Raw genomic sequence first — 20732 nt, 5'->3', positions numbered from 1 at the left:
ATATATATGCTGCATTTCAAACTGCAATATCAATGAAAAGAAAGGGGAGAGGCTAATAAAAATATGAGCAATATACTTCATCATAAAGTTGCTGTGAAAGAAGAAAATGGGTAAGAAAAGAAAGAAACATATAGAAATATGGGGACTGTATTTCCAATACAAGCTGCCATGAAAGTACAAGAATATGGATAAGTTTATTAATCTGTAAACGAAGTCAATAACTACGTACAACCCTGAAACATACCAATCCACAATACCTTGTACATAGTCCCACCAAAATGCCACAGACCCAAACCTTACAATGAAACTCTAAGTGGCACACTATAAATTTGGTAATGTGAAAATAAAAATTAAACAGATGGCTTTGTATTAAATCATCATGCAAACTTTTATCACCTAAGATGAAAGCCCTTTGTAGTCCAGCCGCAGTCCTGCCTTTGCCATCATGTAAACTACAATTCAACACATTGCCTCTACTGCTTGCTTCAAGGCAACTGTTATACAGACACTTATATAACCCACTGGTACAGCTACAGTCAGAAATCTAGTAACACTCTGCACTCACTTCCACTGTGCTTTGCTCATTCCCTCAATCTGATTTGCTGATGGTAAAAAAAAAAAATAAATAATAATAATAAAATGAAATAAAAAGTTCATAGGTTCTAGGGATTTTGAACTCACAGACTCTTGAGATTATTGGAAAAACACAAAACTTTGGTGAAATGAGCATAGTACATAACTTCTGACCATAACAGTAGCATATTTTAGCAATATATATATATATATATATATATATATATATATATATATATATATATATATATATATATATATATATATATATATCATAGTTACATCTTCCTAAAACTATAATTATCCTCAGAGTAACACTTATGGAATTGCTGTTCTCTCCAAAGAATAGGTCATGTGTTAAAACCAGCAACTGATAAATCTATCAGAATAATGAATCAATTAATGTCCTGTAATTATAATTCTAAGACAGAAAATGAACAAGACAGCATATTCAAATAATGAAGAAAAAAGATGCAATATATAGAAATTTCTCAAAATACAGCAGATGAATCAAGAAAGAACAGAAAGGAAAACAATTAAATAAAAGCCAAAACTCTCTCTTCCACCTCTCTTCTATTATGGATAAAATTGGTTCTCATGAGAAAGGAATAACTAACCTAATTTTTTTGCAGTTTTCTTAAATCCCACAAGTTTTTAAGCACAAATATATGATAATTATTGGCATAATTCCTTTGATCATTATATCAATTAATGTTCATATTTTCCCTTACATGGTTGGATGGTTCATAAGTCTTTTTCCAGATTTTAAGGCTGTAGACTATTTCTTCCCTGATGTTCATTCTCCTTATGCTTTCCTCCATATACCATCTGGTCTTTTAAAATTTTTCCACTGCCTTCACTCTAGCTACTTCTTTAAAATACTCTTAACACATTCAATGTCCCTACAATACTTGCATGTGAAAATCATTGTGTAGAAATTAATTATGTAGGGGTATATGCACCAGAGGCTTACTATAACACAACTAACTGGAAACCATAACATATTTCTATTATTCTACAGACTATACTGAGTTTCTTCCCTAGAAAGGGCTGATGATCTTTCCTTTCATTCATTAAATGATGCTCACTGGAATCCTTAAAAAAAAAAAAAAAAGATAAGCCATCTAGTACAACCCTGATTTTCTCTCACAACTGTGGACAAGAGAGATGAAAACCGATTATCTAGATAATTTGTTTCATCAACTCTGTCACAGACAATTTATCACCTGATGACACATGGTTATGGTTACATTGCCAAATGACAAATCCTCACCTCCTGATTTGTTTTCGTATTCCTATATTGTTTTCAAATGTACAGCAAACTTATCCTATTCCTTCCAAAATTACTATCTAATTGTAGATTACCAGTTACTCTGCGTATATATCTGAATAAAGCACGATATCCTAGAATTTGGAAAAATACATTAATTTGTTGCAAACTTCAAAACAGGAATCTTTAGATTAATGAGCCAATGTGGGTAACAAACAATGGCGGTGTTACTGTGTTTGTGTATACACATGTAAAAAAGATTACTGCGACACACTTGTTCATGCATAATATATGGACAAGGTCAAAGCATGTCTAGTCACTCTACATTCTGCCATAATGCACTGAAAACAAATTGAAATAAAAGCTTACAATGTAACATGCCCTGTAACTCTAACCCTCATACACATCATGTATATAATCTTTTCTCTACTCCATATATTCATATATATATATATATATATATATATATATATATGGTAATCTTGAAACATCACAGAACCTCATTATATCCCTGTGTCACCATATACTACCTGAATAATGATAATAATGTATAAAACTTCATAATCCCCTACATCATTTTGATATGAATTGGATATGTATGTAGTAGCTAATGTTTGGAGAGGCACAATGCGTGTGTAACACTGTTTGATCCCTTTCACTCTGTGTTATGTAGCATAAAACACAAAGTCTTCAACAAAGAAGGTCCATGTGTGCTACTGAAAGGGGAGCACCAGTCTGCCCACAACAACAGGAGCAAAGAGAAAAAAATACCAAAAAAATGTTAACATAATTTTAGTCGTTGATATTGTGCAAAACAAGTGCATAAACTCCCTGTGTGTTTATATATATGTGTGCAATTACTTGGTAGCAGTATACAGGACTTAAACTGCATTGTGGTCTTATTTTCATACCTATATTGTGTGTGTGTGTGTGTGTGTGTGTGTGTGTGTGTGTGTGTGTGTGTGTGTGTGTGTGTGTGTGTGTGTGTGTGTGTGTGTGTGAATCTAGGTAAAGCAGGCGCCACAGTTGCTGCAGCGTCGCTCCCGCATGGCCAGGCAGCACAGGATGCCAAGTGGGAAGAACCAGAAGGCACAGCAATAACCTGCCAGAGTAAACTCCTCATTGAGCACACCAACCTGGGGAAAGAAAGGCAGGTGAGACAAATAAAGGAATAATCACTAAATCCAAGTGAGGACAAAATATCAAGTTCATGAGAATTTATGAGTGTAATAACAATAACAAGCATGAGGGTATCTGGGTGAGGCATCACATATACAGTATGAGAATGAGGTGAAATTAAAAAAGTGCACATAAGATTATGAAAATGAGAATGAACAATGTAGATCAAAATACAAGAAAGTGATGATATGTTGCCATGTTGGGAAGTTATGTTTTGGAGATGAAGAGAGAGGAAGCCAAGTGATGTACATACCACCACACTATACCAACTAACCAGCCACACAATGAGCAGTGTTCGGTTGGCCCAGACTGGGCTCAAACCAGTGACTGAGTTACCCAAAGGGATATATGCAGTGCCATCAGCATCTTCAGTCAGTTCTCAAACTTGTTGGATAAACTGAACATGTGGCTGGTTTACTTGGGGAAAATTGGTCATAACAAATGAGTAGGTTTGCCCAAAATTTAGTAGAATGAGGTTCAATTTACCGAAGATTTATAGTAAATAAAGTTATAGTTGTAAAGAATAGTTATGGATAATTTTAAGTCCTTTATTACAGAACACATCCATAACTATAAATGATATCCAAATACAATTAAAGTGATCAAATGGTAATGAGTTAATGTGTGGGATTCAGCAACAAACTTGAGATCTACAGCATCAGTGAAATAACAAGAATGGGCAAATTGTGTTGTCAAGCAAAGATATGAGAAAAGTTCAAATATCAGATGAAACAAAGGCAAAGCTTTTTTTAAGGAGATACACAGCTTGAAAACTCACCCTACAGGCAGGGCAGCCGCCCACCACAATCACATCAGCTGGTCGGTTCACCACAACAGGCACTGTTCCATAGGTGGGCTGCTGTGTGGTAATGATGGTGGTGCTCCCCGTGGCAGGATATGCTGTGGCTGTGACAAATCCTGTAGGTGGCATCTGTTGGTATGGAGGAGGAGGACCCACTTGGGTCAGAGGAGAGAAAAGGTCTCATTAGAGACTGATAGAAAACTACACAACCAACAGTAAGATATTGAGATATAAGAGACATTTGAGGTAGGAAGACAAGGAGTGTAATGAAAGAGTGATGAGGTGTGGAATGGAGAAAGTGATAAATGTGCTGAGGAGGTATAGATTGAGGAGGAAACATCACCATACTATATTCAGAAAAGAGTCTGAGTATAAGTTAGGTGACAGGAAACTAGTGAAGACTAAAGAACACTTCAAGATGATATATGGCAAACATAGAATGGATGAACATCAGGGACGAGATGATCTGTGATAACAAGAAAATGGGAAGAACACATAAGCTGCCAGATTCTGTAAAGGTAAATAAGAATGATGAATAAAATTAGAATGATAATAAAAGGTAGCCAAAAAAAAAAAAAAAAAAAAAAAAATATATATATATATATATATATATATATATATATATATATATATATATATATATATATATATATATATATATATATATATATATATATATATATAAGTATTACTTCTAAAATACATGAAGATGAGCAAATCGAATCTTCAAAATATAGAATAGCTAATAGGCACTATAGACCAAAAATAGGAACAAAATAATACACAAAACACTCACTGGGGGGTGGAGACAACGGTGGCTGAGGAGGCGGCTGGGGCATCTGTGTGTATGGTGGTGGCTTGGAAGTCATCTTGGTCTACACTTTTTCTGACCAATAAACCTGCTGTTGGAATCCTTTATTATCAAATAGTGAAGAAGTGACATTAATTTGTCATGCAAAACAATGGGAGATAATCCTAATCTCTCCAAATTCACTAATTTTCCTACTTGCATGAAAGATGTTTTGCCTTGGAGCATCAAAGAAACACTAAAGAATTTATCTGATAATCAGGATTAAATCAGCTGACATGAGTCAAACTCTTATCAGAATACTCAATGAAATACAGGCCCAACACTTTACTAATCAGACCCTAGTGGGATTTGGTTCCCTTCAACGTCCTGTTAATATACAATGAGGCAACATAAGAAACTGTCTGAGTTTGACAATACAGAGAATCAATAGTTTCAACAAAATGGTACAAATTATTGTAGAACCAGAAAAAAAAACCTCAATCTGCAATGTAAGAACTCGAATAGGAAAACGAGATAAATCTCAGCATATAATATAAAACTGAATGTGCACTCCATTAAGGTTGGGATCCTTATCAATTCCAATAACAAATGACCAATCGAAATAAGGTTTGCTTAACTGTTTGGCTACACTGTTACAGAAAATCTAGTCTACATATTAAAAAAGAGGTTGGCTTAAGTAGATGTAGAAGATTTGTAAAAAGACACCAGCGAGTTAGAAGTAACAGCTTCATCAGATGAGGAATTCTATGTATCTTAATGATAAGGGACTTGCGTCAACATTTAGCTGCTATGAGGCATGGCCACCTTAAATCTATGACATCTCGTGTGCAAGACAGGTAAGGACTTGGTATGGTGTGGGAAGTTAAGATTGGAAAAGGATAACGTAACGTAAGGATAGGTTGTGTGATTGCGAAGTAGGTAAGGTACTGTGAGATTTTAAAGAGGTCAACAGGTATAGCAAGTTTACCTGTGTCTCACGCTTGGCTCTATGCCGCACAAAGATGTGGATTTCAGCAAATAATAAACAGCTCAACGACGATCACTGGAGAAATGACACTCAGGCAGGAAGTCCGAATGAACCAAGAACAAATGAAACACTACCCGTCATGTGACTGACGGTAACTCCCCACTCCCCACAGCTGGCTCAGGCTGGGATGCGTCACAACACAGTGACGTTATCGCACATCCAGACTACATGAACCCACTGCTTTACGTCTTCATATTAATACTGATTGTTCAGAATTTTATTTTCATCGACTTTTTTTTGTTGTTGTTGCATTACTGTGTCAGACGAAAATACCAATTCTACCTACCCCTTGCGCCTTCCCTCCCAGCCAATAGTCTTGATCTCAAATCTCAAAAGATTACTTGGATTCAAAGGCGTCTCTTTTTTTTTCATGTAAGAGAGGAAAACTGGTCAAGGGCAAAAGTAATAGCTATGAAAAGATTAGAAGTATCCACTTAGTTGCCAGTTCCCGTGCAGGTTCGAGATAATTAGCCAAAAGAACGGCCGGGATAAATGCCTTGAAAAAAAAAAAAAAAAAACCTCCCTCGTAAATGAATTCATAGGAAGATGGAAATACAGAAGCAGGTAGGGAGTTCCACAGCTTACCACAGGAAGGTATGAATGATTGAGAGTACTGGTTAACTCTTGCACTAAGAAGATGGACAGAATTTGGGAGGTGAGAGGAAGAAGAAAATCTCGTGTATAAGAAGGCTGCAAGTGGAGTGGAGGCATGCAGTTAGCAAGCTCAGCTATTAGATCTCGCTGGGAATAAATTATCGTTTTCGGCAGTTGTCTACTTCCTCCTACTACTACTTTGCTTTTCTCACTTGCATATATTTTCTCTTACTGCACCTATTCCATGTAGCTATTTGCCCTGAAGCTTTTCATCTAATTCTTTTTCATCTACTAGATAGACCTTTGACCAATATCGACTTTCCACGTTTTTCGTATCACATAATATGACTTATAATTCCGTAGACATGTGACCCATTTATTGGACAATGACTTCCTAGGTAGATACCGGTTTTTAGCATCCACTGCTACGATGTTTAACATTCTAGGTAACACATGTCCTGTTCCTTGGTGAAGTTGAGATAAACTTTCTTTAAAAATTGAAATAGATATCTACCTGAGACATCATACACAGTCAATCATACATTCTCTGCACTGAAGTTACGGACGCTGATGATGATGATGACATTATTTTGTAGCTGGAAAGAAACTTCGGCAACCAGCGAACGAATGCTGCACTAAGCCGAAAAAGTAACCAGAGTACCTTAAGAACTAAGAACTAACGTGCACACGAAACACAGACAATATCAAATAAGCATTAGATGAAAGGTGATAGGAAAGGAAGTGCTGTAGAGCAGCATTACTGGAATGTACTGGCAGGACTTTCGGTGGTGGCAGAGCAGTAGTAAGTGGCAACACTGCTGGGGAGGGAAAGCGGCGTCCGTGTTTACCTGAAGGGGGTGAGATCTCGCTTACCTGAGGAGAGATAGAGATTAAAAAAAAAAAAAAAAAGAGAGAGGAGATCTCGCACCTCTCCTCTCCTGACAAGCGAGAGTAAGGAGGAGCACTAACCGGGCATAGTGCTAAGCTACGTAGGTCACCAAGATGCCCAAGAATTGTGCCGCCGTGGGGTGCACCAACCATAATATGATGACCCACAAAAAGCTTTCCTTCTGTATCTTCCCTAACAAGAAGAAGCAGCCGGAGCGGTGGAAGAAATGGGTGCAGGCCCTCAACAGGGTCAACCACGACGGTTCTGACTGGCAGCCTGGAGGAAAATACGTCTACCTCTGTTCTGAGCACTTCATGACAGGTACTACGGCTAGGAGTTACCTACTCGCCTGATCCTGTTTACTTAGGAATGCTTACATATGGGTAACACTGCAGAATAAGATCGTCTTCTGTGTCGTCATAAGCTTCTTCCCCAATACCAACATGCTTAGTGATTTGTAAGGAAAGTGTTTTTTTGTTTGGACAGGGAAAGCCAAAATAGATCCAAATTTGCAATTCCAGAAAAGTCTAAGAGGTCATATCTGGTTGTTTTAGAAAAAAAAAAAAAAAAACTGACGCGTTCTAACATAAACTAGCTAACCTAACTCACCCTAACTGGTTAATCTATGGACTAAGCCATACTTACATGATTAGGTAGTGTTCTTACTGTACTATATGTCTGAAACCTTTACTGTTTATATATATATATATATATATATATATATATATATATATATATATATATATATATATATATATATATATAAGTACTAGGTATTCCAATAGCCTCTATCAGTTTACTCTATTATGGATTTGTAACCAATTAGGGATGGGTTCAAAGGTGCACAGTACTCCCTGCCTTCCTGCTAGGTTAGGTTTCACGGGGACTTTGTCCCTCCCTTGAATTCCCCCTATGGATATTAATCTAATCTGATGTTACAGTTCACCACACTAACAATAATAATCTAAAGGAAATCACAAAATTAAGATATACAGATTCTTGGGTTTCCCACTGTAGTGCAGGAAAAAAACCTCAATAGATTGAAAACATAATTCATGCACCTGTCTGATGCCATGATGAAGGTAAAACTGACGTGGCAGCTCCCCTTCTGCCTTTGATACCTTAACATAGGACTACACATGGACCAACTAATTTCAAACTGCACTGGCCATTGGAATTATATAGTGGCTCCACATTCAGTATAAATATGTTATGCATCTATTGCAATAGAAATATGAGTTAGAAATACCTGCCGCTGGACTAGTTAATGTGGCGACGTGATAGTCACAGTGACCACATACCAACATACTGACACACATGCAGTATTGATTGAGCCAGTGCAAAAGTTGAGAGGAAATCAAGATAAATTTTGAAAATTGATTTGTGAGTTTGTTATTTGCGTCATGTGGAGCAAATGCTGCAAACAGTGACCCTGCAAAGGGCTATAGTTACATATGGTATATTGGTTGAAACTAATAAAACCTTGTTCATAAATGTGCTATTGATGGACCTCTTTGTACATTCTCAGTGGGTCCATTCTAACTGTTCATTCTGATAGTAAGCCAACATCCTCCTGGACTTTTTTTTTTGCTGATCTGGGTTTAGTAGAAAGCTGAAATATGGAATACCATTCTCCAAAAGTGACTGAAAGATTTGTAAAGATAATTAGATTCACTGAATTAAAAAGGCAGATAGGTAGTATACTTAACTCTAAATCTTAGGAAATATAGACTTCTCTCACTGCATGAAACTGAGTATAGACTGGTGTCATACATGGTTAAGCTATATTTGTGAATATAGTGCAAAATTGCCAGATAAAACTAGCTCATAGTGAAATAAGAGTGTATTGTGATGTAGTATTATTTCTCTTCAGGAAAGCCAAGTCCTGATCCTGACCACCCTGACTACCTTCCTACTGTGTTCAAGAACAGACCAGCAGAGTCAGCCACCAGTAGGAAGTTTCAGAGACCAGAAAGGCTCTTTACTGAAGGTATGAGCACTAGAAAGACATTTTCAGTATTTATTGTCATGGACAAATGTCTAATAATATTCTGCAACTACTTTGATTGTGTTTACTGTTCCTCCTCAATATTAAATCCTCTGGTCTATCTGAAAATCTTATCATTTCTGTGGTTTTTAAATAGATTGTTAGTATATTCTAGAAATTAGCCTGACATATGCCTTACTATAACATTGATGTTTCTAATTATTATTAGGTATGTAAAGATCTGAACAAATTAAACATAATTTTACCAAACCTTAATGTAAAGGAGAAAAAGGAATATATATATATATATATATATATATATATATATATATATATATATATATATATATATATATATATATATATATTGGCTCCTGCATTTCTGTAGTTCTTACATATAATGCTCCCATTAGGTATTTTATAAGAAGACTGGGAAAATTATCTAAAGACAGGATGAATTCACAATAAGAAAAAGGCCTTTGTATTAGAGATTAAACTCCTGACTGGAAGAACAATGCATAACAATTGTCAGTTTGAGTTAGTTTTTAGGAGATGGTAGTTTTTAGGATATACACTTGGACTGCATTGCAGTATTAACTCATAACCTGAAGAGTGTAATCTTCATTGATGAGTGCATGTTGTGGAAATGAGTAATCTGAGAGAGGTGTGTTAAGTGACTGGTTGGGAGAGTGAGAACAATGAAAGTGTGCATTGTACAAGATACTTAGTTTGTGTGTGCAAGTGATGTATATTGTGGAGAGATAGAATGGTTGGGAAAGGAGTCCATCAAGATGACTGCCATATTTAGAGGATGAAGAACAAGGAGAAAGTGCATGTGAGTGAAGTGTAAGATGCTAATAGGAGAGGGAAGGTGAGAAGTATAAAGTAAAGGAATACATGTCTTGAAAAGAGATGATAGTAGAGGTTAAGTGCTTGAACAAGCAATATGGCTGTGGTTGAAAAAGTTGAGATAGAAGCTGTTCTGCTCCAAGATGGAGCAAGACAGTTAGATAGATAGAGTAATCTTAGATTTTTGCAACTGTGGAAAAAAGTAAAAAATATTCTCCATTGCCAAGTATAACACATTGTGCCTTGTGTTCTGATTTGTTGCCAGATAATCAGTCATATAAAACAAAATCCTTTGTTTGTATTTGAGTGCTGAGTTATAATTATCAATACTTTATTACATTATCAAGAAAATTAGTCTAGAATGATACTAGATCCAAAGCCTGCCAGATCAAGAATTCACAACCAGTTAGGAGTTTGAACCCAGACGATATCACATATTTCAGAATTGAAATTTTCCATTTTCATTTATGATCCTCTTTTAGGTATAGCACACAATGGTCCCTCATCTTCCTCCACCTCCTCCTCAGAAGCATTTCAAGTATCACCCAGCAAGTTCTCAACTACTAATACAAGCCTAAAGGACAAGATAATGTCATCAGACCCCTCCCACCTGATGCTCACAGACCCCCCAAGGAAAGTGTCAGGTTTTACTCAGACCCCGACACTAATAAATAATAATCACAAATTTAGAAACAACAACAACAGGACTATGATGTATGATATGGTGGACAGCCTAAAAGATAAAGTGGATAAAGTAGACTTAAAAAGGAAAATTGAAGGTTTTGAAAGACAGCTTGCAGTGTCAAGATATGAATCAAACAAATGCATGAGACCAGATGATGATAACTGGATCCATTATACTGGACTTGATTCTATAATTTTCCAGACATTTTGTGCTCTGATCATTGCTCAACTCTTCAGTGGTGATAAGTGAAAGCTTTGAGTATTGTCAGCCCTTCCCCAGTTATCATTAGTATCACTTTCTTCCCTTCTTTCCCAGTATTGCCTTGTGTGACATGAACATTGGAAACACTGATAAGCAGATGATCTTTATGAGTGACTGTTTTGTTATCAGATATTTTCTGGGAATGTCATGCTTTTCTGGAACACACATACACACCCACACTGCATAATGTAGTGGTTAACACTCTCAGCTCACAACCGAGGTCTGAGTTTGAGTCTCGGGTGCGGCGAGGCAAGTGGGTGAGCCTCTTAATGTGTAGCCCCCATTTACCTAGCAGCAAGTAGGTAATGGGATGTAACTTGAAGAATTGTGGTCTTGCTTTCCCAGTGTGTGGAGTGTGGTGTAGTCTCAGTCCTACACAAAGATCGGTCTATGAGCTCTGTGCTCGCTTTGTAGTGGGGAAGGCTGACTAAGTGACCAGCAGGTGACTATGAATAGAAAATACACACACACACACACACACACACACACACACACACACACACACACACACACAAGTGGATAATGAGAAACTGATCCTGAGAGAGGATTATGACATTGAAAGCACAAGATCACATAGTAAAAAATTGAGGAAGGGAAGCTGTCTGAGAGATGTTAAAAATTAGTTTCCTGCAAAGATGTGTTGAGACATGGAACAGTTTGAGTGAAAAAATGGTGTCAGCAATGAGTGTGCATAGTTGTAAAGAAAAATTGGATAAGTGTAGATATGGAGACGGGGCCACACGAGCATAAAGCTCAGGCCCGGTAAAACTACAACTAGGTAAATACACACACACACACACACACACACACACACACACACACACACACACACACACACACACACACACACAAAGTGAGTGAATCTCACATGATAGTGAATGTTGTTTTATATGTAAATAAAACTAAAATGGGCAACAGTTTGTTCTACAGAATCATTTGTATGTGTTTGATGCTGTGAATTCAAAAGTGTCTGTAGTTATCTTTTAGAAGCACTCTCTTGATATGCAGAAACATTGAAGGCAATGTATGCCAGACTGAGATGGATCAACACATGATTCAGGTTAAAGTGCAATGCAGAACACTATGTAGATAAATCCTAAAAAATAATTCCAAAATAATATTTGTAAACAGTGTAGTTGTAAGGATGTACAGTTATTTGTTTCAGTGTGCAGTTTATACAGAAGGTAATGTCAGCCTGAGCAAAGAAACCAAAGAAAATATAGATTTTTATTTGTCACAGTACTATTTAGGAAACCTAAAAAAATACACATTCCAGTTTACTTTCTGTGAACAAAATTGTGATATTTGTTGACTGTAATTCACTTTTAGCAACAGAACTTGTAGATTTGTACTTCCTTTTTTGAAGACATTTTTCTCATCAGGAAAACCATAGGGTAATGATTGAGTGAACTTATAGATACCTATCTATTAACATCCTGAAAGGAAAAATGGTTTATAGTATTTCATTGTTGTATTGATTTAGTTTATTAGATTTCCATAGAAGTATCAGTAATGTCACCTCAGGCAAAGCATCATCACTTTAGTAAGAAAACAAGTACTTTTAAACAGTATTGTAGGGGGGGGATGACCTATTAAGTCAGACAAAAATCTGTAAGAGTCAAAGAAAATAGAAATCTTATGGTGCTTTTCCTCATAACCATATTCATGTACTGCAAAGCTTTGTATCCTTATTCTTGACCGTGACTTTCAGAGGAAAACTGCTTATAGTGTATTTTGAGTATGTATTGGGGTGTAGCAAATTGCTTGATGAAGCAATGGTGTTCAAATATCTTAAGAAAGCTTTCCTTTTCTGTCTCATAGGAAGACTTAATTTGAGAGAGTAGTGTACCACTGCTTTATCTTGGATTTTTCTATATCTCAAAGTCAACACATTCGTTTATTTCATGTCAGTAAACCTAACTTCTCTACAATCATGTTGTGATGCTTAATAGACTCATAATGAAAAATGCAGAATCAGCAGCTGTAGCTTTGCACTAATCAAATGGTAAATGAACAGTTGCTGACTCATGAGTTTGCAGTTAGGCAGTCATTTGAGTGTGCTGGAATTAGATTGTGTGTTTACCCAGTTTACATCAGATAAAGTCTAGATTGTCTGAAGAGAGTTGTATCTAAACAGCTGAGATATTTCAGGACTTAGTAGCTACATTACTAACAAGTACCAGCTCAGGAAGTCTTTCCATGTGCCAAGCCAGTGGTCATGGAAGACAAGATGGTGATGGCAGTAACTGGCATGGATCAAGTTCTTTGAGATATTTCTTTTGTCATTGCTTTTATGTGTTTATTAAGGCTCATGAGAATGAGATTTGTGTGGACAGACATGATAGTTTTATAAGGATGTTACACTCAATTAGTTGATGCCAATTTCTAAATGTGCAAGTATAAACATAAATGTCTTCTCCCAGAAAATCTGGAATAGACATTATTCAGACCTTTATTTACTTTGTCTTAATTTTCATTGTTTCATTCATAAGGTTTGATATGAATTACCTTAGTTAAAGCACACCACTTTTTGGGTTTGTGGAGCATAATGTAACATTGCATATTAAAGGATCAGGTTTGAAAACTCTGACTTACTTGAATTCAAGAGAAAACCCTTGATGTAAACTATAGAGAGAGAATAAGGGATTTTAATATATCTAATATAGTACATGTAAATAGTTATTATGTAAAGAATGCATATTGATCATATTGTATATATATGAAGTACAAATGGTATGTGTTAAGACTATACTTCTGTCTACAATTAGGTAGTACAATATATGAAGTCTTAACTTGTTTTAGAAGTTAAGGATTGCTTCAAATACTCAATGTTCTAAACCACCACATTGGTGCAGTGAAACGTATGTTCAAAATCCACACATGCATAATATGCATATGTATGTGGGAAACAAATAATAAATGAAAATTCACATTATTTCCTTTCATTCATTTCCACACACACACACACAGACACACACACACACACACATATATATATATATATATATATATATATATATATATATATATATATATATATATATATATATATATATATATATATATAATCAATCATGGGGGCATACGCAGGGAGGGGAGTTGCCTCACCTACCTTATGGTGCCACTCCAGGCAGTCATGCCTCATGAGTCTCCATGCAGGCTCCCTTCCTGTACCAAGTAACTCCCAGCAAGAGGTGTCAACTTGCTGCAGCCATGAGTTCCATGGACGTCCCCTTGGCCTCCTCCATGCTCGGTTATCTCTTTCGGAGACAACCCGATATGCAGGATCAGTTTCCGGTAGCGTGCCACGTGCCCATATAGTCGCAGTTGGTATTGGCGGACTATGCTGGTAATTGGCCTTGAATTTCTCATGGAGCAATTACTGACTTGACACAGTCATACCAGCAGTACCCCATGATCCTGTGAAGGCATCTGGTAAAAAAGACATCAATTCATCTCTTCAGTGTCCATGTCTCACAACCATAGAGTAAGATAAGAAGATCCAAATCTTTATCCATCTGCACAGGTACCAACAACACCAAATACTCGTGTTGAGTGAGTCCATAACACCGTGGGCCAGGCCAATTCACCGTACAACTTCCTAGCTTAACCCATCGTCATTATGGTGGTGGGTGAATTCCATCCAAATGAGGAGTGAGTGCCCTCTGCTTCCCATAGCTCAGTCTCCTTCTGTTTCTGCTGTCTTTGCCTCCCTTTCTGTCCTTTCTTGGGCAGCCAGGGTTTTTACCCTCAGGGATACCAGTGTCCCTGCCACAGGCTGATCTAGATGGTTTGGGTGGGGCATGCAACCCCTCCCTGTAAAAAAAATCCACAGCCACTACCAGAGTTAGATGTAGAGGTTGGGGTTGAGACTTTAGGCACAGGTGAGCCTCTAGCCACAATCCCGATTGGGTTCTGCTGGGGGGTCCAACCATGCAAGCCCCTTGGGTGCTAAGGCACCAGAGGGGCTTGTCTGACCATATGACAGATGCAGGGGAAAGCTTGCGAGATCCCTGTGTCTTGAGAGGGATGAGAAAATCTCCTCACCCTATTTTTAACTTTCGGGGTACTTGTGGGGTTGCAGACATAGCACCTATCTTCAGAAGGTTCTGAGCAGCTGCAGCCTGCCCTCTAAAGACAACTTCTACTACTTCCTACACTACACTACAACACCTTACACTTTTACACTCTCTTCAAATCAAAATTTAATACATGTAGGCTACTGGAATGTCCCATGAATGTAATGTGAAAATCACATAAAGTGAACATGATTATCAAACAACTTGTTCCTTGGGATGATTATTGTTTTCATGTCAGAGATCCTTCTCTTTGTGCCGAGCGCATAACAGAGGTGATTATCTCTGGCATGGAGCTATACATTCCTCATACTTTCTCTAACCCTAAAGCTAAAAAGCCTTGGTTTAACTCTGCTTGTTCTCGTGCTGTCAATGATAGAGAGGCGGCTCACAAACGGTTCCGTAGCCATCCAACTGCTGAAACTCATGCCCTATATATTTCTGCCCGTAATCATGCCAAATCTATTCTCCAACTTACTAAAAACTCTTTCATCAATAGAAAATGTCAAAGTCTTTCCAATTCTAACTCCTCTCGAGATTTCTGGCATCTAGCCAATAATATCTCTAACAACTTTACTTCTTCGTCTTTCCCTCCTTTACTTCATCCAGATGGCTCTACAGCTGTCTCTTCTTTTCTAAAGCTGAACTCTTCGCTCAAACCTTTGCTACCAACTCAACTTTGGATGATTCTGGGCATATTCCTCCTACTCCTCCACCCTCTGACTACTTCATCCCTAAAATTAAAATTCTTTATAAAGACGTTTTCCTGGCCCTCTCTGGCCTTGATTCTCGGAAGGCTTACGGTCCGGATGGAGTCCCTCCTGTTGTTCTCAAAACTGTGCTTCCGAACTCGCTCACTGCCTGGTCAAACTCTTTCATCTGTGTCTCTCTACTTCTATTTATCCTTCTTGCTGGAAGTTTGCTCACATTCAACCTGTCCCTAAAAAGGTGACCACTCCAATCCTTCTAACTACCGCCCTATAGCTTTGATTTCCTGCCTTTCTAAAGCCTTTGAGTCTATCCTTAATAGGAAGATAATGAGGCATCTATCAGCTCACAACCTTCTCTCTGATTGCCAGTATGGTTTCCGTAAAGGCAGATCTACTGGTGATCTTCTTACTTTCCTAACTGAATCTTGGTCATCCTCTTTAGGGACTTCGGTGAAACCTTTGCTGTCGGCCTTGACATATCGAAAGCCTTCGATAGAGTCTGGCACAAATCTTTAATTTCTAAACTACCCTCCTACGGATTCTATCCTTCTCTCTGTACCTTCATCTCCAGTTTCCTTTCCGATCGTTCTATTGCTGCTGTAGTAGACGGTCACTGTTCTTCCCTAAAACTATCAACAGTGGTGTTCCACAGGGTTCTGTCCTATCACCCACTCTCTTTCTATTATTCATCAATGATCTCCTAAATCTGACTCAATGCCCTATCCACTCCTATGCTGATGATACCACCTTGCATTATTCAACAGCGTTCAACAGACGCCCAACCCAACAACAATTAAATGACTCAAGGCGAGATGCTATAGGACGCCTAACTTCTGATCTTTCACTTGTTTCTGATTGGGGCAGAGAAAACCTGGTTTTGTTCAATGCCTCAAAACTCAATTTCTACAACTATCTACTCGACATAACCTTCCAGACAACTATCCTCTCTTCTTCAATAACACTCAACTTCCCTCTCCTCTACATTAAACACACTCGGTCTATCCTTCACTAAAAATCTAAACTGGAAATTTCACATCTCTACTCTTGCTAAATCAGCTTCCAAGAAGTTAGGTGTCCTGTGGCGTCTTCGTCCATTTTCTCTCCCTCCCAGCTGCTTGCTCTGTACAGGGCCTTATCCGCCCGTGTATGGAGTATGGCTCTCATGTCTGGGGGATCCACACACAGCTTTACTAAACAAGGTGGAATCTAAAGCTTTTCGTCTTATCAACTCTTCTCCTCTAACTGACTGTCTTGATTCTTTAAGTCACCGCCGCAATGTTGCATCTTTATCTGTCTTCTACCGCTGTTTTCATGCTGTCTGCTCTTCTGAACTTGCTAACTGCATGCCTTCCCCTCCTGCGGCCTCGCTGCACAAGACTCTCTACTTCTTCTCATCCCTATTCTGTCCATCTTCCTAATGCAAGAGTTAACCAGTATCTTCACTCCTTCATTCCCTACACTGGTAAACTCTGGAACTCTCTACCTGTGTCTGTATTTCCACCTGCCTATGACTTAAACTCTTTCAAAAGAGGAGTGTCAAGACACCTCTTACGTTAACTGGACCCTCCTTTTAGATTTTTTGTTTTTCTTTCTCCTACTTTCCTCTTAACAGGGCCTGGCAACCAGCGGGATTTTTTTTTCCAACACTTTGTTTTCCCTTGGCCAGTGCCCTTGTAATGTAAAAAAAAAAAAAAAAAAACACTGTTAGGGGATCCAATATATATATATATATATATATATATATATATATATATATATATATATATATATATATATATATATATATATATATATATATTCTCCATAGATTAATCTGTTCCTGGAAGAGCTGTGTCTGATGGAGTATCTAAGAGGGCATGTATCCTATATAAAAGCTTTTGTGCACCTCTCGGCTGCAATAAGCAAAGGATTGTCATTGCTATAGTAACGGCATCTAACTGACAGAAAGACAGCATACACCAAATTTCCTGAAGATGTTTATCATGTATCACTAGCTGTCCTGAAGATGAAGCACCTCTATGCTGCGATCAGCTGTGATGACAATACAAATAAATAAATAAATATATATATATATATCAAGGGTAGTAATTTCCAAATACCTTAACTGTGAATTTACAGGATAAAGAAGTACCATATAATGAGGACTTACTGTATGTATATTATATATATATATATATATATATATATATATATATATATATATATATATATATATATATATATATATATATATATATCTTGAGTTACAAGTTTAATTTGTTTTGTGATGCAGCTTGTATCTCAATTAACTCATAACTTAAACCAATTTTCACCAGTGACATTAACTGAAATGCCATTAAACAATTCCAGCCTCCCCTGCCAAATTTTTTTTTTGTGTTTTATGTAAGAAAAAGGTATTTATAAAAAGAACATTGTATAAAAACAATAAAACAACAAAACATAATGTAAATAAATAAACTAGTTTTTTTAAATATATTCACCTTTTAGATCAAATGATTTCAGGTAGTGGAAGATGCTCGCAGAAGTGATGGATGGAGGGGGGAAGGCGCCAGGCAGAGGAGATGGGAGAAGTTTCTTTAGTTTCACATTTTTTCAGTCACTTTTGTTCACTTAATCACTTTGATTAACTTACTCATTGCACTCTTAATGTTACATTATATTGCTGAACTTAGTGCTATTTTTTTTTTTTTACTTGAACCCTTGCTCATGTTTTTCTATGATTTCATGGAAATCATCAGCTTTTTTTCTCAGCACTGTGCTTGGCATTCACTTACTTAGGACCAATGGTCAGACAAATTAAATTTGGCCAAATAACAATACAAAAGCACAAAACACTAGCACAACAAGAGAAATGTTCCCACAGCCAGGGGATGGGGGGAGTAAACTGAACATGTCCGAGGCAGGATGCTGGACATTCGCTGCACCATCCAGTGTACCAGGAGCTAACTCATAACTCAAATTTTGGTCTGACAGTCACAGTAAAAAATTGACTAATGCAGATAATATGTAAATCATGATGCTCATCACTCAAGGTTCTACTGAAAAAAAAAAAAAAAAAAAAAAAAAAAAAATATATATATATATATATATATATATATATATATATATATATATATATATATATATATATATATATATATATATATATTCAAGATGATGAGAATGCAGAGATGAAGTTGATCTCTAACTCAATAACTATTATACGTGAGAGTGGTACGACCAGTGATTGCTTAAGTGCCTCACAGTACAGGCATTCTTACCTGGAAATAACTAATATATAAGACAAGTTTAATATTCATGAATTTATTACACAAGCCTTGTGGCAATGCACCACATAAGTAAGACACCTTATACAAGAATAAGTTAACAAATTAACAATGCTCTCTTCTATATAGAACACAGTAAAAACTTCCACTCACATGGCTCACATTTTCTTTGTCTCATACATTCTACATACCAGAATAGCAGCAGTCCTCTCTTGAGGAATTTCATGTGAGCACATCTTAACAGCAACACATCTGATGTCATAGCTACACATACACAGTAAAGCAAGAAGAGGGATGAATTCTGGCAATATTTATCTTATCTGAAACTGGCCTGCTAATTATTACCACACAAGAACAAAAGATGGGTAAGGTGCAACAATTTTGACTCAATTTTCAATACATACTCACAAAACAACAAAATTATCAAATAAAGCAATGATAATGAAAATGGATACTTGAAGTTACATGAAGAGTTATTAAACTTACATCCAGTTTGCTAGTGGTTCTCAGTCTCTGAAAGGTAGTACCATTCTTATGACTGCAAAAATTCAATAAGCTACATGGTGAAAATGACAAAAGTAATATATATAATTACAATCCTAAATGCACACAATATGGAATGGCAAAAGTACAGGACCTCTGAGATCATGACTTTTCCAATTTGAAACATTCATTAGAAGTCTGGTTGCCAGAATAAATGATAAAACACTTTGTCATGAAACAATGTATTACACTGATGTGAAACTTGATCTTTCTTATTCATTGTCACTTTAAATTGTTCTTGAGTGTTTATTCAGAGGTGATGAGTCCTAAATGAACTGCATCTGCTTTATCTATGACCTGTCTACAGAATATAAAAATGAATCCCAGATTGTTTTATAAATTGTGGGCGCAACAAACAATACATGAACAAGAACATATCTTACATCACATATATCTTTAGGCCCTATTCTGTATGGATATATTTAAGGAAAGTGCAAGTGAAAATCCAACCATTTGAACAATGTTCAATATAATTAGAACCATCTTTATTTAGGTACCTCATTGGATTGAGAGCATTTTGCAAAGAGCATTTGTGCACACTTTCAAAGATATTCATGTAATATAAAAGGTTATATTCAATTATTTTATGAGATAACACAATAATTCCTCTTATTACTGATACAATGGGTCCCCTTGCAAATTACAAGGGAAAAAAGACACAAAAGCACTTTGTCTCAGCAATTAGCTGAGAGGAAGATGAGGAGCACATGAAGATGAGTGTGGTGCTTCAGGCAGCACATACACGCAATATTCGGCATCTCCTTTGCTGCTACTGATGCACTGTTATTGTGCATCTACCAACTAAAATGTCCTGTTTTAACACTGATTAACCTTCAACCTTTCCAAGGTATATCTTCTATTCTATTGTTGTGTTAAACATTATGGTATTAGCAGCAAGATCATGATAAAAAAGAAAATGAAGATAAAACAGCACTTGGCAAATATGACTTTCCAAAACACAACTTATTGAAGCTGTGTACTAAAAAAAAAAAAAAAAAAAAGTTAAATCAAGTTATTTTCAAAATCCAAAGCTACAGTACTAGTGTTTTTATTGAGATTTACAAAACTGACTTTCTATTCACATTATAATCCTTATTAATTAAGAGATATATTAGTATTTGTGCCTGTACACTTTGGTCTCTTACAAATATATAAAGACTTTAGTAGGAATAAAAAAGTCAATTTGGCACACAATATAAAACAAGGTGTT

General features: G+C 36.7%; 2 protein-coding genes across 7 annotated transcripts; one reads left to right on the top strand and one right to left on the bottom strand.

Annotated features, from left to right (window-relative positions):
- Positions 1-131: 131 nt before the first annotated feature.
- On the bottom strand, positions 132-5982 carry LOC123517939 (brain protein I3-like). Of its 4 annotated transcripts, none has more exons than XM_045278407.1 (4): positions 5949-5982; positions 4621-4726; positions 3801-3979; positions 132-2979 (listed from the first exon to the last, which is right to left on the bottom strand). In XM_045278407.1, the coding sequence occupies exons 2-4, from the start codon at positions 4691-4693 to the stop codon at positions 2848-2850; spliced, it is 384 nt and encodes a 127-aa protein (XP_045134342.1). In that variant the 5' UTR covers positions 4694-4726; positions 5949-5982; the 3' UTR covers positions 132-2847. The 4 variants fall into 4 exon arrangements, with proteins under 4 accessions (XP_045134342.1, XP_045134343.1, XP_045134345.1 ...); XM_045278408.1 differs by having other exon boundaries at positions 5603-5969; XM_045278410.1 differs by lacking the exon at positions 5949-5982 and adding an exon at positions 5603-5855 and having other exon boundaries at positions 4621-4723.
- Positions 5983-6885: 903 nt separating this feature from the next.
- LOC123517936 (THAP domain-containing protein 5-like) lies at positions 6886-18344 on the top strand. 3 transcript variants are annotated; one of them, XM_045278402.1, is made up of 4 exons: positions 6886-7466; positions 9019-9135; positions 10509-11442; positions 13898-13916. In XM_045278402.1, the coding sequence occupies exons 1-3, from the start codon at positions 7259-7261 to the stop codon at positions 10913-10915; spliced, it is 732 nt and encodes a 243-aa protein (XP_045134337.1). In that variant the 5' UTR covers positions 6886-7258; the 3' UTR covers positions 10916-11442; positions 13898-13916. The 3 variants fall into 3 exon arrangements, with proteins under 3 accessions (XP_045134337.1, XP_045134336.1, XP_045134338.1); XM_045278401.1 differs by having other exon boundaries at positions 6891-7466; positions 10464-11442; XM_045278403.1 differs by lacking the exons at positions 10509-11442; positions 13898-13916 and adding an exon at positions 18216-18344 and having other exon boundaries at positions 6893-7466.
- Positions 18345-20732: the final 2388 nt, after the last annotated feature.

Source organism: Portunus trituberculatus, chromosome 43 (assembly GCF_017591435.1).
Source record: "Portunus trituberculatus isolate SZX2019 chromosome 43, ASM1759143v1, whole genome shotgun sequence".
In the NCBI taxonomy this organism is placed as follows: Eukaryota; Metazoa; Arthropoda; class Malacostraca; order Decapoda; family Portunidae; genus Portunus; species Portunus trituberculatus.
The sequence above is the reverse complement of the archived record's forward strand: the minus strand, read 5'-3'. Positions and strand labels throughout refer to the sequence as shown.